We start from the raw sequence: 20,629 nt of genomic DNA, 5'->3' as shown, positions 1-20,629 counted from the left end.
AAAACACTTACATGGTTAATCAGAATTAGAAGTCCAGTGCCTTACAATAATTTCGTGGACCACAATGTAATTATTAAGGCCCTTTAGATTCAGGCCACTTTAACTGAAAAGAAATAAAGAAAAAGGCTAACCTAATGAGAATGGATTCATTAATTTGACACATGAAGCAATGGTTACAACTGAGTGATTGTTTTTATTGTCTGTATTTGCCATAAAGTTTAAGAAAACAGCAATATCAAACCACTAAATACACAGTTTTGTTCTCAATTAGTCATTTGGCACCAAAATGTCAGTTATTTGTAAGAAAAAGCACCAAATAGGAAGAATCTTGCAAATGAACAGTGATAAATGTATCATGCTCTGCTCTGCATTGGAATAGTTTAATCTGTTTATATTATTGTTAGTTGTTGTCTTTTTTTTTTTTTTTTTTTTTAACTTTATTAAAATGGAGCCAGATTTATGCAATCTTGTACATGTTTATGAATATGATGTATGGAGCTGTTCAAATTAAGTAAAATTATTAGTACAGAGTCAAAAGTAAGTAATCTGAATGTGGAACCAGTTGGTCCATGTACAGTAGACATTTTTAGTGGAAATGTTATTTGAATATCGAAATCCTGAAATATTGAATGTAAACTTGTTTCTAAATTAGATATTCAACTAATAGGTCACTGGATATTATGGAGCGCAGTAAATTGATTATGATGTAGCATCTAGTTGTGAATTGCTATTCAATAAAATTTATTAGAACTTAAACAAATGAAAGTTTTCAAGTTTCTATTTGTCAGTGTAATGAGATAATATAAGAAAAGAAATGTATTTTTCTCAGGGGAAAGAAGTGATTTGATGGAGACTGTGTTCATTCTGAGGAAACTGCATTTCATGGGATGATTTACTTAATGTCAGTGGGTTTAGACATTATTTAGATTTAAAAATATCTCCCTCATTTTGTGACAAGCTGTGTGCATATGTAGTTGATTCTATACTGATAATTGTAGAAATTATCTGTTGGTATATTGATATTTTTGTGTTGTGAACACAAAAACAGGTGCAAGTCTCAGAATACTAGATGTTTCTTTTCTACATTGAGGTTTGTGTACCACATTTACTGTAGTGTATTACTAGTTTGTTAACACTTGTTAAATTGTTACACTACAGTTATGCAATGGTTTACAAAGTTCACAAATTATTTTTATCATCTTGAGAATTAAAATAATTTTTCATCTGAAATGTCTGAATATTTTTTTGTCTCAATCATGACCAAGAAAAAAAATTCTGCACATTAGACAAAACAAGGGTCTTTTAAGGAAAATGTTTATTAGAGCAAAGTGGCTTGAAAACGTATTTACCATTCATCTAAAGCAAACAATCTGAATTATAAATGTAGCTTTGTTTTCTACCAGACATGTCAAAGCAAACAGAAGTTGTTCTTTGGAAAATGTACTTAATGTGTTAACAGATAATTTATGACTCTGTGGCGTCACAGCAGTCAGGAGACATGGCACCAAATAGATAAGATATCAAATGCTTGGCCTGAAGGAAAGAAACATGAATGAGTATAATGTGAACTTATTGACAAAAACATTAATAATTATAACATTATCTGGTTACTGGTTTCAGATGCATTATTAAAATATTGGGGATAAAAGTATAGCTAAAACTAATTTGTATATATATATATATATATAACTTCTTTTTTTTCTTTTACCTCTTTCTCACATTTGGGATAGACAATATTCCTTCCTTCCTGTTTCAGATCTGACCTCTCCTTTAAAATACTGTAAGGACAGTGAAATTGAGAAGTCATTATTTAAAATTTTAAACAAAGCAAATATTTGAGTTGTCTTTATTTTATTATTATTATTATTATTATTATACCTTTCAAGAATCAGTTTTAGGTCAGCCACAATCTTTTCCCCTTGAAGAGCCACGATGAGACAAGGAGCCGTGTAAAAATGAGCCATCTTAACAAATCAAGACCAGTGAGAATCATCAGCTGATAACACTGTGTATTAAACCACGATTAAAAGCTACATGCCTCACCTTTTCACTCCCACTTGATGACACTAGTGTATCGGCAATATGTTTCTGTTGCTCATCATCAAGGATGCTCATTTGTCCTGCCACTAGATGGCAGCCTGACTTCAGCAGCATATCTACTATCTCCAGCTGAGAAGACACTTTGCTGTGTGGTGCAGCCTTTAAGGGAATCAGCAAACAGGTTGTCTGCCAGGAGGCTCTGCATGCAAAGGACCCTGGTACCAATAAACAAGCGAAACAGAACATTTGTTTTGCTCTATTTACAGAGGTCACTTGGAACATGGTTGTTTCAGCAGGAGAGCTGTTGCCAAAACACAAGAAATGGCACAAAAAAAAAAAAAAATTAAAGGGACCTGACCCATGCAATGTTCAGTGCTTTGACTTTAAAAATGCCCTCACTGAGGAGAATGTGCATCATTGTGTCAACACCACTAATGAAGAATATGGAGTAATCTCACCTCAATTATTTAACAAAAAAAATTACAAACCAATACTATATGGGTTTATAAATAAAACTAGAAAAATAAATCGCACCTCCTATCGGTCTTGAAGGTGCCAAAGCTGACAGACCTTCCTGAGCCACATTCAGTATGCAGCTTGTTTTTTGCTCCATGGAAGCTACAGGGCCTGAGCACAAACTTGATATCTGGAAATAAAGTAAAAATACAGAAACTATTTTAACAGTCAGAAGTACAACCCAGTTCTTAATAAAATAGTTTAACTAGTCTTGTCAGTCACAGTCCCAAATTATCATTCATACCTGTTCCTGTCTCATGGTGCTGGTCTCAGTACAGCAGAGCCCCTCAGGGAACAGTGTTTTTACATCCTTGATTGCTTGTTGATATGATCTTGATCCTGTAAGTGCAGTTAGTGACCTTTAAAACATGCACTAGCACATACTGCAGTCCTGTTCCCAACTGTGTACTAATATGTTGTTAAGGACACTGATCACAGGTGCTGTAACTAGGTCATACCATAACAGCTCAACCACAGGGAAGAGTCTTCTTGGCCCAGCATGTCCAGCAGCCTCTTCACAGCATTTTCTCCCTGAAGGCAGAGAGCCAGGGAGCCAGGGCACAGGTACTGCACACCTTCTGCCGGCAAGCGTTCAGTGACATCACTTTTATCCAGGGTTGCTACATGCAGGCCCACCACTGTGAGGCCAGATTGTTGGAGTTTGCAGAATATTTTAGCCAGAGCAAGATTCCAGACTCTTGGTTTGAACAGGCATACTGTGAGCAGCATCTGTCGATCTGAATAAAAATACTGTCTTTGTAAGTCAACAGCAATACCAGTATTTAAAAGATAAAGCTGATTACAGACCTTTGCACAGCAACACTAACTCACAAGGAATTAACTCATGCTCAAAGAAGAAGAGGGAGACTTGTCTGAGGGCCACCTCTGGGGTTGGTGACATCAAAACAGTGAGATTGTTGTGGCCGTTCAGCTGTAAGAGGTTTCTCATTGAAGAAAAAGCATCTTTTCCTCTCAGAACACACACTAGTGCAGATGATGACATGAGTTTGTCCACGCTGCCGTAGAAGAACCTCTCTCCCACCTCAAAAGGACTCAGCTCCTGAGCCTGAAGTTGGGTCAACAGAGGCAGCCACTTGAGGCCAAGCAGCTCAAATTTAGCACGTTGTTCATGACCTGGTATATCAGTCAACAAAGCATTGGAAATATTGAAAGGTAAGAAGGGCTTAGATGTTCTGAAATTCATTGATCATTCATTAAACCATGTAGGTTTCTACATTTGTTTGACTATTTGGAACTGGTGGGAGCAGTAAACAAAACCCTGGACCCTGTGCTTTTAAAAAATTCACCCACCTTTTAGTCCTTCAGCAAGAACTCTATGTAGGAGGTTCAGGTTTTGGCACATGTCCTTTCCACACAGGGCCAAAGTCACCACCTGATTCACGCCAGACTGGGGTGAACACTTTTGATGTGACAGTGTCACGTTGGAAGGTTTGGGCACTGTCCACATACACCTGACTAAAAAGACAACATATGTCAAACACATAGAGGGCAATAATAGTGGATCATTTCTGAGAACACTGTGTGCTTACCAAAAATGTGGAACAAGCTATCATTGTATGGCACAGTGTGAAAACACAGACTTGGCTCTACTGTGTGATCCCCGTCAGTCCAGAAGTGGAAGAAACCCAGAAGCCTTTGATCTTTAAATTCCCTCATTAGGGCTGAAGTAATATGACAAAAGATCACTGTTATTTCAACAGCAAAGAAAACATTTGGACAACAGTGTAGAGTGATTGCATTATTACAGACACTTTCAAATTTGATTTATTTACTGAAGTCACTTCTGTAAAAGTTTGATATGAAAATTGAGACCTGATGGCAGAGTAACACTGTGGCGCAACATGTTCTCTTTCCGTAGTAGTAACACCAGGCAGTGAGAGGGCAGCTTTAGCTCTACCTGATCTGGAATGGATGTAGGTGAACTGCAGAACACTTTTACCTACAAGATACATACAATTCAAGACATAAATGACAGGATGCAATTTTTCCTGTACTTGCTATGGAGTCATTATGCATGGTTGAAAGTAGAGTTCTGAAAATATGCACCAAAATATTTGTACACAAGTTTCAACAATAATAAAAGCAACTATAAGAATATATTATTGTATATTTTAATTATAATAATGGTTTTATGATCTCTCTGACACTACTGAAGATCTTAGTGATTCCACCTGTTGGCCAGTGAGTCCCAGGACAATGGCAACATTGGTCTGAAGCTGCAGCCTTTGCAGCCCCATAAGACTGAAACCTCTGTTAAGACATGTTGCCATCACTTGGCCATAGCAACTTGGAGGCACTGCAGGTGAAACCACGAGGAATAAGTCCGCTGTCAAGGAAAAAGAAGGATTAACAGCTACTTTAAAGTTAAAATCAATTGCAAGTGCTGCAAACAATCTTTCTCAAGACGGCAACAACTTAAGTTAAAAATTCAATGTTTCTACCAGTGTGACAGTTTTGACTTGCTAAATCATTGTACCTTTAGTTGTGGCACACAGCAAAGAAGATGATCTGCTTAAATCAAAGAAGCTCCTTTTGACAAACAAAATAAGAATGTTTGGTTATGATATAGCATTACTAGGCAAAAAATTACAGGACTATATATTATATACAATAAGATATACAATAAGTGAAACATTTCTTGCTGTTTTAATGTCTAAATGTAAGGTAAAAATTAAATGAAAGAAATTTTGATAGTGCTATATAACTATATAACTGTTAAGATAACACACAATTGCACACTTTTGCTTGTTTTTCAAAGCGTTTTTCATAGTCAGCAGTCACCTTACTACACGTTAACCACAACAGTATGCAAAATCTGGATAAGCAAAAGTAATGTTGGAAAAAGTTTCAACTAAACAATTCTTTAACAATCAACATATTTATAATAGTTAATGGTTAAAACAGCAGTGTCTAATGAAAAGAATCTCATGGGATGGGATTATGCTTTAGTGTATTGTGGCAGTTATTAATACAGATGAACATTGAACATATTGAATATTGCAACCATCTTCCTGACAGCTAAAGAACTGAAACTGAACAAACATGATGTAAAGCAGATAGTATCTAAACTTCAGGAATTGCCTAAACCAAGCTGAAGTTTATGGAAGGGCACTCACAGTCCCCTGACTTAAGCATCACTGAAAAGCTGTGGTGAGACCAAGTAAAGGCTGTGCATGCAAGAACTTGAAGTGACCTAAAAAGAACAGTGGCTAAAAATGACCAAGTCATAAATAGAAAACTCTTGTCTGGCTACAGAGCCTTTGCTAGCTGTGATTTCTGCTTAAGGGTGTGTTACTGTTCACTGGCTTCACAGGCTACCAGCACCCTTCATATATATATATATATATATATATATATGTGTATGTATATATATATATATGTATATATATATATATATATATATATATATATATATATATATATATATATATATATATATATATATATATATATTTATGTGTGTAAACCACTGTCCTTGAGAGGGGCTGGACCCTCTTCCATTCTGGAGTTGCTCCCGGTGAGAGGCGCCATGCAGGTGTGGGCATGCTCATTGCCCCCCGACTTGGCACCTGTACGTTGGGATTTACCCCGGTGGATGAAAGGGTAGCCCCCCTCCGCCTTCGGGTGGGGGGACGGGTCCTGACTGTTGTTTGTGCTTATGCACCAAATAGCAGTTCAGAGTACCCACCCTTTTTGGAGTCCTTGGAGGGGGTGTTGGAGAGCACTCCTTCCGGGGACTCCCTCGTTCTGCTGGGGGACTTCATTGCTCACGTGGGCAATGACAGCAAGACCTGGAGGGGCGTGATTGCGAGGAACGGCCCCCCTAATCTAAATCCGAGTGGTGCTCTGTTGTTGGACTTCTGTGCTCGTCATGGACTGTCCATAACGAACACCTTGTTCAGACAAGAAGAAGAGTGTTCACATGTGCACTTGGCACCAGGACACTTTAGGCCGCAGTTCGATGATCGACTTTATAGTCGTGTCGTCGGACTTGCGGCCGCACGTCCTGGACACTTGGGTGAAGAGAGGGGCGGAGCTGTCAATTGATCACCACCTGGTAGCGAGTTGGCTCAGATGGTGGGGGAGGATGCTAGTCAGGCCTGGCAGACCCAAGCGTATTGTGAGGGTCTGCTGGGAACGTCTGGCAGAGTCCCCTGTCAGAAAGAGTTTCAACTCCCATCTCCGGCAGAGCTTCAACCATGTCCCGGCCGAGGCAGGGGACATTGAGTCCAAATGGGCTGTGTTCCGTGCCTCTATTGTCAAGGCGGCCAGCCGCAGCTGTGGCCGTAAGGTCGTCTGTGCCTGTCGTGGCGGTAACCCCCGAAATCGCTGGTGGACACCGGCAGTAAGGGATGCCATCAAGCTGAAGAAGGAGTCCTATTGGGGCTCTTTGGCCTGTGGGACTCCAGAGGCAGCTGATGGGTATCGGCGGGCTAAGCGGAGCGCAGCTTCGGTGGTCACTAAGGCAAAAACTCGGGCATGGGAGGAGTTTGGAGAGGCCATGGAGAATGACTTGCGGACGGCTTCGAGGAGATTCTGGTCCACCATCCGGCGGCTCAGGAGGGGAAAGCAGTGCTCCGTCAACACTGTGTACAGTGGGGATGAAGGGCTGCTGACCTCGACTCGGGAAGTTGTGAGGCGGTGGAGGGAATACTTCAAAGACCTTCTCAATCCCACCAACATGTCTTCCGATGAGGAAGCAGAGTCTGGGGTAGCTGGTGCTGGCTCTCCTATCTCTGGGGCTGAGGTCACTGAGGTGGTTAAAAAGCTCCTCGGTGGCAAGGCCCCGGGGGTGGATGAGCTCCGCCCAGAATTCCTTAAGGCTCTGGATGATGTAGGGCTATCTTGGCTGACACGCCTCTGCAGCATAGCGTGGACATCAGGGACAGTTCCCCTGGACTGGCAGACTGGGGTGGTGGTCCCCCTCTTCAAAAAGGGGGACCGGAGGGTGTGCTACAACTACAGGGAGATCACACTCCGCAGCCTCCCCGGTAAGGTCTATTCAGGGGTGCTTGAGAGGAGGGTCTGCCGGATAGTCGAACCTCGGATTGAGGAGGAGCAGTGTGGTTTTCGTCCCGGTCGTGGAACAGTGGACCAGCTCTACACCCTCTCCGGGGTCTTTGAGGGGGCATGGGAGTTTGCCCAACCAATCTACATGTGTTTTGTGGACTTAGAGAAGGCATTCGACCGTGTCCCCCGGGTACTCCTGTGGGGGGTACTCCAGGAGTATGGAGTGCCGGACTTGCTTTTATGAGCTGTCCGGTCCCTGTACGGCCAGTGTCAGAGCTTGGTCCGCATTGCCGGCAGTAAATCAGAATCGTTTCCAGTGCGGGTTGGACCCCGCCAAGGCTGCTCTCTGTCACTGATTCTGTTCATAACCTTTATGGACAGAATTTCTAGGTGCAGCCGAGGTGTTGAGGGGATCCGGTTCGGTGGCCTCAGGATTGGGTCACTGCTCTTTGCAGATGATGTGGTTCTGTTGGCTTCATCGGGCCATGATCTTCAGCTCTCACTGGAGCAATTCACAGCCGAGTGTGAAGCGGCTGGGATGAGAATCAGCACCTCCAAGTCCGAGACCATGGTCCTCAGCCGGAAAAGGGTGGAGTGCTCTCTCCGGGTCTGCAATAGGGTCCTGCCCCAAGTGGAGGAGTTGATGTATCTCTGGGTCTTGTTCACGAGTGAGGGAAGGACGGAGCAGGAGATCGACAGGCGGATCGGTGCGGCGTCTGCAGTGATGCGGACTCTGCATCGGTCTGTCGTGGTGAAGAGGGAGCTGAGCCAAAAGGCAAAGCTCTCGATTTACCGGTTGATCTATGTTCCTACCTTCACCTATGGTCATGAGCTGTGGGTAGTGACTGAAAGAACGAGATCGCGAATACAAGCAGCCGAAATTAGTTTTCTCTGCAGGGTGGCCGGGCTGTCCCTTAGAGATAGGGTGAGAAGCTCGTGATCCGGGAGGGGCTCAGAGTAGAGCCGCTGCTCCTCCACATCGAGAGGAGCCAGATGAGGTTGCTCGGGCATCTGGTTAGGATGCCTCCTGGACGCCTCCCTGGTGAGGTGTTCCGGGTACGTACCACCGGAAAGAAGCCCTGGGGAAGACCTAGGACACGCTGGACGGACTACATCTCTCGGCTGGCCTAGGAACGCCTCGGGATCCCTCCGGATGAACTGGTGAATGTGGCCGGGGAGAGAGAAGTCTGGGTTTCCCTGCTTAGGCAGCTGCCCCCGCGACCCGACTCCGGATAAGCGGAAGAAAATGGACGGATGGATGGATGGATATATATATATATATATGTATATATATATATATATATATATATATATATATATATATATATATGTGTGTGTGTGTGTGTGTGTGTGTGTGTGTGTGTGTGTGTGTGTGTGTGTGTGAAAAAAGATTATAGATTAGTTTATAAAAATAAAAATAGTTCATAAAAAATTCTTCAGAGTAATATTCAACATTGTAGATTTTTTTTCTTTTTTAATGACATATGTAACAGACCTGTTTAGATGCTGGTTTTGATTCTGTGGATTTCTTCTTTGAAATCTTCCTGAAAACCATAAGCACAGCTCCCTGTGGACTTGACTGGTCATCTGAGGGCAGTGTATGAGTGAAGATACTTGACTTCTGGGGTCTAGTAGGTTGTCAGAGGATTTTTCTGTCTTCTTGTGTAGCAAATGATGTAAGGAACCAGTTAAATTCTTTAACAATGAATGGGCATGGGGACCCCGAACAGCTAGGGCAAGGATGGGCTGGCAGGGCTCATAGGGTTTCTGGTTGACTGATAAACCACCTGAAAAAGTTTTCAAATATTTTCATATGAGAAAACATTAAATGATGCTGAGTAAAGCAGAGATATTAGGAATATGTGGCATTTATTATGCCCTACCACTTTCACTCAGAAGCCCATGTGGTGGATAAAGCAGCCGTAGACCACACACATCGAGTCCCAAGTCAAGAATCAGATGAAGGGTGTAGTGTGTTATGAGAGGTTGCTGAAAGAACTCAGTGTACCCCACAGCAACTGATACCTGCACCAAAAACCAGGAGGAAGATAACATAAATTCAGATACTACTGTCCCTCAGATTCAGTGATTCTTAAAATAAAAGGGGGAAAAAACATTGTCATGGAACAACTATCACTAGAAAGCACACTTTAATACAGTTGTCAACATGCTCACCCCTGTGTGGAGCTCTTGTGTGGTCTCTTTCCCGTTAAAAACAGGTTCCTGAGTTTCCACAGTCAGCCAGTAAAACCGTGGACTGAGACTAAATATCCTGTCTATAACCTATAAAACAAAGACAAGATAATAAATAGAGTCAACACACAAAGACGTAATCTGGGTATCAAGAAAGCTGGCTCTCTGAAAAAGCTCACCTTTTTGTTGGGATTGGCAGAGATGAAACTGTTTAAACAGGATGTAGGAAGGTGGATGTGTGAGGCAAAGGGTTGCTGGTCCAGCAGGTTTTTGAGCTGAGGTAACCAGCTGGCAACTGCAGTAAGTGTGGTATTTGACAGGAATCTACAGACATTGTTATAGAAGGGTGCATGGATACCTGCATTCCTTTCCTATAGAAAAAAATAATAATAAAAAAATAGAACAAATACAATTTTCATCTATGTCAAACTTATGAGATGATATGTAAATGTTTCGGGTGTTTTGTTCGTTTTTCCTTTTTACTTTTGGTGTGCAGCATTGTCGATCCACAGCTAAGACATGCAAAGCCAGTCCATTCTTTGTCCACAACTGCTGGAGTCCTGAAACCCTGAATGGGATCTCTGCACCAAAACCGCCTTCAGTGTGACATGAGTCTGGGCCTGCCTGATAAAAATAGTGGCCTAGATTGGTTGATTTAGTGTCATAAATGTAAAACTCTATTATATATTAGAAGACAGAAGCCATGGAAGCCATTTGCAATTTCCCTCTGGGATTAATAAAGTATTTTTCATTTCATTCATTCCAATTCATTGCTTACTTACCAAAGACAAAAACCAAGCAACTAAAGTGTTGTAGATGTATGATTTTGTTGCAGCTGAATATATATAATTTTCTTTCCCATGAGCAACATCCTTTTCTCCAACCATACCAGGACTGAAGAGGCTGACAGTCAGTAGCACACACCCTTCATTCTCAATATTGCCTGGTAGTGTGCTTATTGATTCTTGGTAGGACACTTCCTGAAAAACAAGCTATACTAAGTGCAGGCAAGTACAATGATTTTTTTTTAAATTGTGTGGAACTTACAAATTCATAAAGAACATCAGTCCTTTCAGCAGCTGGCTGCTTAAGATCCACAGATTTGGCTGTATGATGATTTTCCAGCAGCTTCAGGACTTCTTGATCTTGCTTATGATGAGATTTTGGCCTAATGTGCTCTTTCTGTTGGTTACTAACAGATACATCATCTCAATCAAGATATTTGTCAATGTTTAATAATTAGTTAAATGAATACATATTTAACATATACCTCTGCTGCTTTGGTTCTTTAATAGATGCATCTTGAGCATTTGGTGGGCTTTCCATTTTAGATTTTCTAGATTGTAGAGATGAAGACTGCTTATCTGCCCACTGATGGTGTGAGTCATGGCTACATATACACTCCACATAGTGAGGTGCCTTGTCCTTCATTTCTTCTGCTTCTAGATGATCTGCACATTTGTCAGGATATTTATTCACATTTCTACTCATCTCCCTCATTTTTTGAAGCAGGTTGCTCTTACCAGTCATTACCCTGTGAGCCGACGTGACAGTATGAATTGAATTAGAATGAGCAGAGGTGAAACGTGTCAAATATTTCAAATGCAAGATAATGTTTACCTGCCATCCATTTTGCATGTAGAGTGCTCTTTAAGATTGTGTTCCTTCACAGGTGGTGTTTCCTTCTCAGCAGTGTGTTTGACTGGCAATTTAGACTCCAATAAAATATTTGGGGTTATTCTTACTGCTTTTATTGCTTGATCAGGACATCGCAAATCAATATAAACAGCTGGAAGTTCCTGGTGATTCGGCTGCAACTCTGTTTGCATCTTTGCCACTGATTTGTTCCAAACACAGTTTTGGCTGCAAGAAAAGTGTGATCACTGTTATCATTACCTGACATTTTTGGTCACAAAACTTGAATGGGAGATTTGATTTCTATTACCTGGTGCAGTGGGAATTTTGAATATGTTCTGACACAGATTGGTTCATACAGAAAACAGCAAGTTTCTCCAAAATATTCACCTCCAGCTGGTTGTTGTCAGCATCTAAAAAACACAGAGTGAGATGAAACCACAACATGAGACAGTACCTTCAAAATGTAAACTATTAAATACATGATCTTTTGAGGTTATCCAAAAGTTCTTTAACTAAAGCTGTGGCAAAAGGTATTTAGAATGACTTACCTGCATGCGTACTCATTTTTTCAGCTGATTTAAACTTTTGCATTCGCAATCTGTCATCTTTCATGTTTTTGAGGACTTCATCCAAATCCCACTGGTCAAGCCTCTGAATGCACAGATAAAATATATATTTTTGATTCTAGCAAAAGCAAAGTAAAATATGCACCATATCACTATTAACTGCTAAAATCATGTGCTAGGTTTTCTTTGCAGACTCACAGCAAATGAAAGAATTGGGGGGTTTGTGTTGTTCACATTTAGTTTTAATGAGGCCTCCAAATCGGCTTCATTCGTCAACAGCATAGTTTTGCTTTCACAATCACTTGCCTAAAAGGGTAAAAAAAAAAAACACTTGAATCTATCTTGGTTCTACTGTGCCTTACCCTAACCAAGATGGTGGCCGCAGATCAGAAATACCTACCTCAAGTTCAGCGTCTGAGCATTGTTTGCACCACTGAGAGGTATTGTCTTCTACTATTTCATTGTCACCCAACTGTCTGTAAATATCATCTGACCATTTAGTAACTGATGTTGGTTTCAGCTGTTCCTGATTGAGAAAACACAAGCAATCAAACATGTTTGTTTAGGATCATGAAATCAGCACGACGTTCTAGAAACTATGATTCACAAACCTCCAGATCAGGATCTTCTAAAAACCTCAAGTCTTCAGGGATCTCTGACAGTGAAAAACCAGCTGGTCTTTGAAATATGGCAATCAAGTCTTCTTTCTCAGGCTGTAAAATGAGAAGAACACGTTTGATAGTGTATGAGCATTTGATTTGTGTGTGTTCTTGTGAGTTAGCACACGTTTAAAAAAAAAAAAAAAAAAAAAAGTTACTTACTGGAGAAAAATCAACGTCGATTGTCGGTTTGTTGTGTTCGACTTCATTCAAGACTGAATTCCAACAAGATTGAGTCCAGTCCATTTCCAGCGGGAAAAACTCGGCAAAGTGTTACGCTAAGGTTAGAATACACAATTTACCGAGTTTAGGTGAACGTTTTTTGTTTTGTTTTGGTTTTTTTTTGTTTTTTTTTTTTTTGTTACCATGGGCAACGAGACACTTCCGCATCGAAGCACTTGCCTTTCGAAAATAACGTTGCCAGGAAACTGCAACTGGTCAAGTCAACGCTTTAAAAATGTAATAAAATAAATAATAAATGAATAAATTTAAAAAAATAAAATTGGCGCTATTAATAGTAACTTTGATGTGCTGTTGGCAGATGAGCTTACTCGTTATTTTACTATTAGTTGGCTATTTGGCCTTTTTACACATTTTCTAGAAACTGTAGAAACAGTGTTATTGACTTTAAAGTATTGGCACTCCCTAATAGTCTGTTATGTTTATTATGAATTAATAAAACAATAGAACTTGAATAATACTTTATAAATTCCAAGATAGTATTTTTTAAATGCAAAATCAGTAGTTGCCTAATTGATGGATATTGGTCACTATACAATCATTTCTGTGAGCAGAAATGAACTCCTGAACTGCATGTTCGTTTGAATGGTTAAGAGTCTTTTGTTTATTTGTTTGTTTGTTTGTTTTTTCCATCTAGATTTGAGTTGGTGAAAACGTCACATTTTGGGCCCCCTTTGTGCATGCTGTATTAGAAGAGTGAAAATGAAGACTAAGAGCATGTGTGAGTCGTTTTTACCTGGATTTCTCCACCAGCATAAGTTTCCCTGAGATTATCCATCTGTTGGAGGTAAGTACTTGACACAGTGATATTAAATAAATGTTATACAATGATACCTTATAGGTGTATTTGGTCAAATTTGCTCTGGTTTAGTCTCTTTGTGCAATAGGTTAGTGCATCAATGACACAGCACTAAAGCAGTATAGAATTGACCTCGTTTTATTTTATTTTTTTTATGTTAGATCAGTTTTAGATGTAACTTGAAATAGTTCACTTTTTTTGTCCAGTGAATTAGTTGGCCTAGATACGTGAAAACAATATATTTTATGTCTGCATGTGTCAAATTGTTGGAAAATATCATACTAGATATGCTTGACAAAAAACATGTCTCCTTTATTGTCATATTTACAAAAAAAGTTCATAATACATCACATTTTTATCTGTTTTTAATAATATCTATAACAAGCCTGTGTCCATATCAAGCAACTCTAAATAAAATATGGGTCTTTGTAGTTCATCATCACACTCTAATAATCTTACAATCTGAATTGCCACAAATAATGTTTGCTGAAAATTTAACATAATTATTTGTTGGTCTTAAAAAAATATTCTTGACCCCTTGCTTCAATATGTTTGAAACAAAAAGAAGTTGTTGTAGGCATCAAAAAATTTCTATGTTGATAGTTAAAACAAAATTTTTAAATTTTCTAATCAAGCTGAATTAATTTAAACTGCTCAAAATGTGTGGTAAAGATTTATTAAATTAATTTCTTAAACATGTCTTTGCTTGCTTAGCATCTCTGAAAGAATTCACTGTCCACATCCCGTAGATCCTGACCAGAGAGGCGTAGTGGACTGTTGCATGTGATATTGTTATGTATGGTGACAGTTGAGTCAGGTTCTTCACCCTCTGCGTGGGTCTCCACTTGCCGAGGAATCACACGTGGTTTCCGCAAACTGTAGCTTCTAAGTGGAAGTGCGATGCAGTCACATTTCCACCGGTTTCCTGAAAGTAAAAGTTTTTCCATGCTCTCTGAAAAATTGGGGACCATGCTGGTCAAGGCATTATCCCTCAGGTCCAGGTAACGAAGCTTTGGAAGCAGCTGCTTTGTTCCATTTTGCAAAAACTGTCGGCATTCATTGTTGGACAACAGCAAATACTCCAAATTCTTGAGGCCAGAAAAAGTTGGGGTTGTAAGAACCTCCAGCTTATTGAAACTTAAGTCTAGTCCCAGTAGGCCTACCAGATCCACAAAGCTCCGATGTTCCACCACAGAGATATTGTTGTGTTGAAGGAAAAGCCTCTTTAAACTGGAGAGCCCAGTGAAAGCTGGAGCTGTGATCCTTGTCAGGCAACCTCTGTCCAGATGTAGGCTGTGAAGCCTTGACAGACCTTTAAACATGTGGTCTGGCAGACTTTGAAAACAGCTTCCAGATAGGTTGATGACAGCCACATTGGACAGGCCTGTGAAACAAGCCATTTGTGCCTCCTGCACTTGATTGTGCTCTAGCTCTAGAACCTCTAGATGACCAAGCCCTTCAAAGATCCTGTCCCCCAGAGCTCGAATTCTGTTGTAACTAAGCCGTAGTTCTTCCAAGTACTGCAGGTCACGGAAAGTCCTGGGCCTAATGCCACTGATAGAATTGTTTGAAAGACGCAATACATGTAGACTGTGCAGGCCCAAGAATGTATCATCATGTAGAGAATTCAGTTTGTTGTTTGACAGATCCAGCCACCTCAGCGACTTCATTCCCACAAAAGCTCTGGGTGCCACTGTTGTAATCTGATTCTGGGCCAGATAAAGCTTTTGCAGTTTAGTGAGTTTAACAAACACATTTGCTTTAATTACCTTGAGGTAATTCCCAGTCAGATCCAACTCTTTAAGCTCACCAAGGTTTTGAAAGAGCTGTGGCTGTAAATAAGCAAGTCTGTTTCCTGCAAGAATAAGCTCTCGCAGACCTTGCAGATCATGGAAAGCTGTTTCTGGTAAGACCACTAATGAGTTCCATCCTAAGTTTAAGAGCCACATATGTGAAAGCCCAGCAAACAGTCTTTCCTCGATGCGACTGATCTGGTTGTTATGCAGACTAAGTGAAGCTAGGTTAGGTGTATTCTGGAAAATAGCACCTGGTAACATCCGGATTCGATTTCGTTCAAGGTGAATGTGTGCTAACGACCTGAGGCCTTTGAAAGCCTGTGGGTCAAGGGTTATCAGCTGGCCACTCTGCAGATTCAAAAAGTCCAGATTGGTTAGATCCCTAAAAGATGCTGCTGGGAGGGAGGTAAACAGATTTCCATCCAGCCAGAGAGAATGAGTGGATGGTGGCATTTCAGTTGGTACTTGTGTAAAGTTGCAAGCACTGCAGTACATGTTGAGCTCCAAGCTGTATTCATCATGCAGACAGGTGCAGGCCTTAGAGCAGGGAATAGGATCTTCGGCCACCCTCTCTCCTGCTGTGTCTGGGTCTGGCAACGCCAGTGATGCTCCCAGTACCCACACTACCAGCAGTGCAATGGTTTGCATACCAGCTGTGAATAAAGTATTAATCAAAATCTAAATTTAAATAATCTCCATTTCACTTAAAATAAACAGGAAAAAATCTGTTCAAATGTAATGCCTTTTGTCTTTTTTATGTGGACTTACCTAAGGTTTTATGCTTAAATATCTATTTTAGGATGCTTACCTTTAGTCCCAGAAGTCTCGATGTAATGTGGACAGGCTGTGGAATACTGAATGACTGATTCTTGTGCAATTGTTTGTATACTGAATGGAAAGGCTGCCAAGCCCTAAAACCTTTTTTTAAGGTCAGTTGCACTGTTCACTATTAACCCATTCATTTCCATTAGTAAGTTAAAGGTTTTCTATCAGGTGTTCTTTGCTGCCTGTCTTTGGTAATGTTACCTACTTCAGGGAACAATCTGCTGTACTAAAATTATAAAATGTACTCCAAATTGCTATGATAAGGCCTTAATTGCCCCCTGCCCAGGTCTTGAAGATGCTTGATTCAGTTTACTACGCCTCCCTTTGTTCTATAACAACTGTAAACCTCAGACTCACCACTGTGAGCTTTATTTATGGGATGTATGGCCTGATCTGGAAACTTGTTGGCTTACACACTGTTACAGATTAATCTACAAAGGCCTTCTTGGTCTCCCCTTTCCCTACCTGTGTGTGCCTCTTCAACAGAAGTCTGATGCTCCTTATGCTTTAGGCTCTCAAGACATACATGTATATATACATTATCTGTCCCCTGTGTTTGTACAGAGAGTAGGATAATTGCTTTTCAGTACTGCTGGAACTGTCTACAGAACACCTTACCACTTTAAGACCTTGTCTCTCCTAATCGTTTTAAATCTATGTTGAAAGAAATGGAAATGCAATCATTGGCCTATGTTTTTAGTTTTCTTTTTTATTGGTGTTTTTTGATAGTGTGTTTTCTGTCTGTCTTTATACTATGTAACGGGACTTTCCTGTTTAAAATTAGATAAATAAATTATGCCAAATTTAGTTTCTAACTAAACTACAATATTTTCATGCCATTCTGCTATTTGTATTTTTCCTTCCTGTTAAAGCCTATGAACCTAGGAAGCTTTTTTTGTGTTTATTATAGACAGACTTCAGTCTCTGAGTGTATTTACTATAGATTTTAACTGATGTAGTGTTATAGAGATAAGATGAACCCAGTGCACTAGAGCGTTGACTGAATTTATACTTTGATACTTGCCATTGCTCAATTGATCATTTGATGAGGGGTAATATGACATAAAACTTCATCTCACACTGCCATTCAAACCTAGAATTGGATGCCTCATTCAATATGAAACCTTTAAACATTTACATAACTCTTTGTCACTAATCTGTCATTCATGCTGCCTGGAGGATCAGGTCCAGAGGTTCCAGAAGTCCATTTCCCAATCACATCAGTGATTGTAATGACTAACTTTCTGTTTGTCTTTTTTCTTGGTATCAAGTTTCTTTAGACAACCATGAACTGGTCACGCTCTGAGGGACAACCAAATCTAGATAGTAACGTGTCCTTGCACATAACGTTTCATTGATTTTCATTCTAAGACTGGATCCATAATGCTGCATATTTTCTCAAAAATATCAAATATTTGTCACTGAAATCAGGTCCACTGCTGGAGCAAATAAATAGATAAGATGTTATCTGGTAGGTGGTGGATGCCATGCACAGTCTTGTCTTACATAACATTTCAATAAGTATTAGAGTATTAATGATCGGGGCATTACCTGACGTAAAATAGTTTTTACATTGGATAGTGTATTTTGTTTTCCTTTTAGGATATATAGTTCATATCAGATATACAGCTTCTAGTGAAATCTTGAATCAGATAAAATGTATGGATTAGGTTTAATAATTAATATTACTTAGGCTCTTAACAATGTTGATTTCCTGTTGCATTCATTTTAATGTCTGTTACATTTGTTAGATAGCAACAGGAAATTAAATTTGGATATTTTTAATAGTATGTAAGAGGAACATATTTCCTCTTTGAAAGCTTGTCTAAAAACATGTAACCTCCTTTTGAAGATTTTTAATCTGTACTCAGGAAACTGAGGAGTCTGTGCTCTTTACTAATTGCCAGTAGAGAGCACTGTGGACCCTTTTATCACATCTTAGTCAAACCGTTATGTATGTCATGTCTATTTAGGCTTTCTTACATTTTTAAGATGAATCTTAAATTAAGTATAACAAATAAGCACAAATAGCATGCACACACATTATTCTTTTGATCTATTTATTTTATGCTAGTTTACACTATTGAGATGTTGCTCTCATATATGCTGATGTTTCTAGGCTGCACTTTTTCACTAATAGAAATGTAGTTTGTTTTATGTCTAACACAGTAAATATCAAACAATTTTACTAATAGAAAAGCAAAAATTTGCAGCTTTCACTGCTGTTTAATAAAAAACAAACAAAAAAAAAAAAAGAAAAAAACAATCCTTGTGGAACTGCCATGGTGAGCTGTTTCATGATTGTTGCTCCCCTGACAAACACCTCTAATTGGCTCATTTCCTAGCACTCAACCAGACACAAAGGTTTTCAGCTTTGTTGGTTGCAGAGGGCTCTGAGTGGAGATGAGAAGTCTTCACAGTGAATGGCTGAGCCTGCTGGAAAGGTGGTAAATTTTTGCTGGTCTGTTCCTTACTTGAGGAATTCTTTGTTTTTTCTTAAGTAAATCTGGATGCATTTTATGCTTCTTCAGCAGCAAAGAAGTGGCCTGAAAGTCACAATATCAGTCTAAATTGGATGGAGGCATGCAGATCAGTGTTGAAAACCTTTAAACAACCACCATCTCTCCACCACTACCCCCCACCTCATAGCAGATGATGTCAGGAAACTTTTACAATGCCAAAGCAGTGGATTATTACAGTTTATAATAAACTCCCAGTCTGATATAACTGCAGTATTGTTAGAATTATCTGTCAAAACTGCACAAAATTTATAATAGGCTTCTGTCTAGGATTTTATGCAGTTTACACTGACAACTGATTTAAACTGTATATACTTTCCTATTACCATGTGAAATACAAGCCATCAGTGCAAAATATGCTCTATGAAAGTATCACTTAAATTTCTATGTTTTATATAGCAAAAACTGTCAAACACCATAAAAACTTAAGTTGGGTGCAGATATACAAAGACAGCTGATTGAACAAACTCTGTAAATGAAAAACTTATTTTACAAAGTTTTGGTTATGTCTGCTGTGTTGGTGTAGTGGACCCCTAGATGTTCATAAAGCTGATCCCCTTAAGTTTGCTTTATTGCTTGTATATAACATGCTATGTGGAAAAAGGACAAAAAAAAGATTTAAAAAAAAATAAAATAAATAAACAAACTCATGTCTGTGTTCTTAAAATCTAAAGAAAAATAATTGAAAAGGAACAGTTCAAGGATGGAGCTTTGCTACTTGCTTTGTGGAGGGAACCGTCCTTGTTCTTTGCCTCCACAACAAATTTACAACTGCCATCAACAGGTGATTATTTGGACTTTAATCCCTCTATTACAGATTTCAAAACATTTCTGAAAAAATGGTTTAATAACATAGTGGTTCAATGGTCCTTTAACCATTAAGGTGATGCAGGTTCAGCACTACTGAACCCCAGAATAACGTCACGCTTTGACAGCCAAAGACCCTCAACACCCTGCAGTTTGTATTAATAACTCTTGGAGCTCATCGCTGATTGCTGCTTTTTTTTTAAGAGAGTGAATTGGATTTGTTTCAACATCTGGAGAGTACTGAAATTAAGCCACAGATTGTAAACTGACTGTGACCTTAATGAGGACAACAAATCATTGTATCTGATGAGGAAAGTTCAGCATTTTGACTGCAATAGCCATATTTATGGGCCATACTGGTGACATCAGCCAACACATCAGCCAAAACACTTCTAAAAGTTGGCTGACGGCATTTGCCTTGTATCCTTGCCTTTTTCATATAGGGAAATTATGCATTTCTCTGCTGTAATAATAGTAATATTTGTTTTTAAAATCCAAATAAAAAAATTCAAAATAAAGATTTTGTTTAGTATATGTTTTTAAAGAAGGAAATTAATTAGATTAGATTAGATTAGACTTTATTATCTCACAGTGGAGAAATTCACTTGTTACAGCAGCTCTTGTTATAGAATAAAGTGCAGAAAGACAGAATAAGGTGAACATGCATCACAGCAAGAAGGTGCAATATAAATTATTTACAAGAAAAAGTCTAAGAAAAGCAAAAATATGTACCATTATAAATATAAAAGATATATATATATATATATACTATATATATATATAGAATATAACAACAACTTCACAGACTGTATACATATTTACATGGTGATGGTGGGATATGAAGAATATTGACATTGATAATGGGGGGTATTGCACAGTAAAATATAAATAAATATTACACAGTATTATGACTATACAGATAAGTTGTACAGTCTGAGATTGGAATTTTGAATTTAGTTAGGTTAATAGTTAGGTTTCAGAACAGAAGTCAAAGAGTTTC

The 20,629-nt window shown here is 39.2% G+C and overlaps 2 protein-coding genes across 5 annotated transcripts; both read right to left on the bottom strand.

Annotated features, from left to right (window-relative positions):
- Nucleotides 1–1,298: 1,298 nt before the first annotated feature.
- Nucleotides 1,299–12,977, bottom strand: LOC121649491 (dynein axonemal-associated protein 1). 4 transcript variants are annotated; one of them, XM_042000362.1, is made up of 28 exons: nt 12,806–12,977; nt 12,596–12,697; nt 12,385–12,510; nt 12,183–12,290; nt 11,967–12,069; nt 11,726–11,828; nt 11,401–11,643; nt 11,051–11,314; nt 10,828–10,972; nt 10,563–10,760; nt 10,264–10,404; nt 9,960–10,151; nt 9,763–9,870; nt 9,471–9,612; nt 9,083–9,374; nt 5,054–5,109; nt 4,749–4,903; nt 4,390–4,516; nt 4,107–4,238; nt 3,868–4,032; nt 3,388–3,690; nt 3,015–3,293; nt 2,801–2,895; nt 2,575–2,686; nt 2,044–2,255; nt 1,879–1,964; nt 1,709–1,778; nt 1,299–1,533 (listed from the first exon to the last, which is right to left on the bottom strand). In XM_042000362.1, exons 1-28 carry the CDS (start codon nt 12,887–12,889, stop codon nt 1,465–1,467), a joined length of 4,212 nt encoding a protein of 1,403 aa, XP_041856296.1. In that variant the 5' UTR covers nt 12,890–12,977; the 3' UTR covers nt 1,299–1,464. The 4 variants fall into 4 exon arrangements, with proteins under 4 accessions (XP_041856296.1, XP_041856303.1, XP_041856311.1 ...); XM_042000369.1 differs by having other exon boundaries at nt 5,054–5,106; XM_042000377.1 differs by having other exon boundaries at nt 9,474–9,612.
- Nucleotides 12,978–14,016: 1,039 nt separating this feature from the next.
- On the bottom strand, nt 14,017–16,365 carry igfals (insulin-like growth factor binding protein, acid labile subunit). Its single transcript, XM_042000349.1, has 2 exons — nt 16,287–16,365; nt 14,017–16,131 (listed from the first exon to the last, which is right to left on the bottom strand). Exon 2 carries the CDS (start codon nt 16,124–16,126, stop codon nt 14,393–14,395), a length of 1,734 nt encoding a protein of 577 aa, XP_041856283.1. The 5' UTR covers nt 16,127–16,131; nt 16,287–16,365; the 3' UTR covers nt 14,017–14,392.
- Between the last annotated feature and the right edge of the window lie 4,264 nt (nt 16,366–20,629).

This window comes from Melanotaenia boesemani, chromosome 2, assembly GCF_017639745.1.
Source record: "Melanotaenia boesemani isolate fMelBoe1 chromosome 2, fMelBoe1.pri, whole genome shotgun sequence".
Classification (NCBI taxonomy): Eukaryota; Metazoa; Chordata; class Actinopteri; order Atheriniformes; family Melanotaeniidae; genus Melanotaenia; species Melanotaenia boesemani.
The sequence above is the reverse complement of the archived record's forward strand: the minus strand, read 5'-3'. Positions and strand labels throughout refer to the sequence as shown.

What these genes read in the sequence shown, in the direction of transcription:
- LOC121649491 (XM_042000362.1), bottom strand. Translation starts at nt 12,889, where the DNA reads ATGGACTGGACTCAATCTTGTTGGAATTCAGTCTTGAATGAAGTCGAA. An exon ending in GCTCAGACGCTGAACTTGAG is followed by an intron (nt 12,291 to 12,384) that starts GTAGGTATTTCT and finishes TTACCCTTTTAG; the next exon opens with GCAAGTGATTGTGAAAGCAA. An exon ending in TGAGCATGAGTTAATTCCTT is followed by an intron (nt 3,294 to 3,387) that starts GTGAGTTAGTGT and finishes ATTTTTATTCAG; the next exon opens with ATCGACAGATGCTGCTCACA.
- igfals (XM_042000349.1), bottom strand. Translation starts at nt 16,126, where the DNA reads ATGCAAACCATTGCACTGCTGGTAGTGTGGGTACTGGGAGCATCACTG.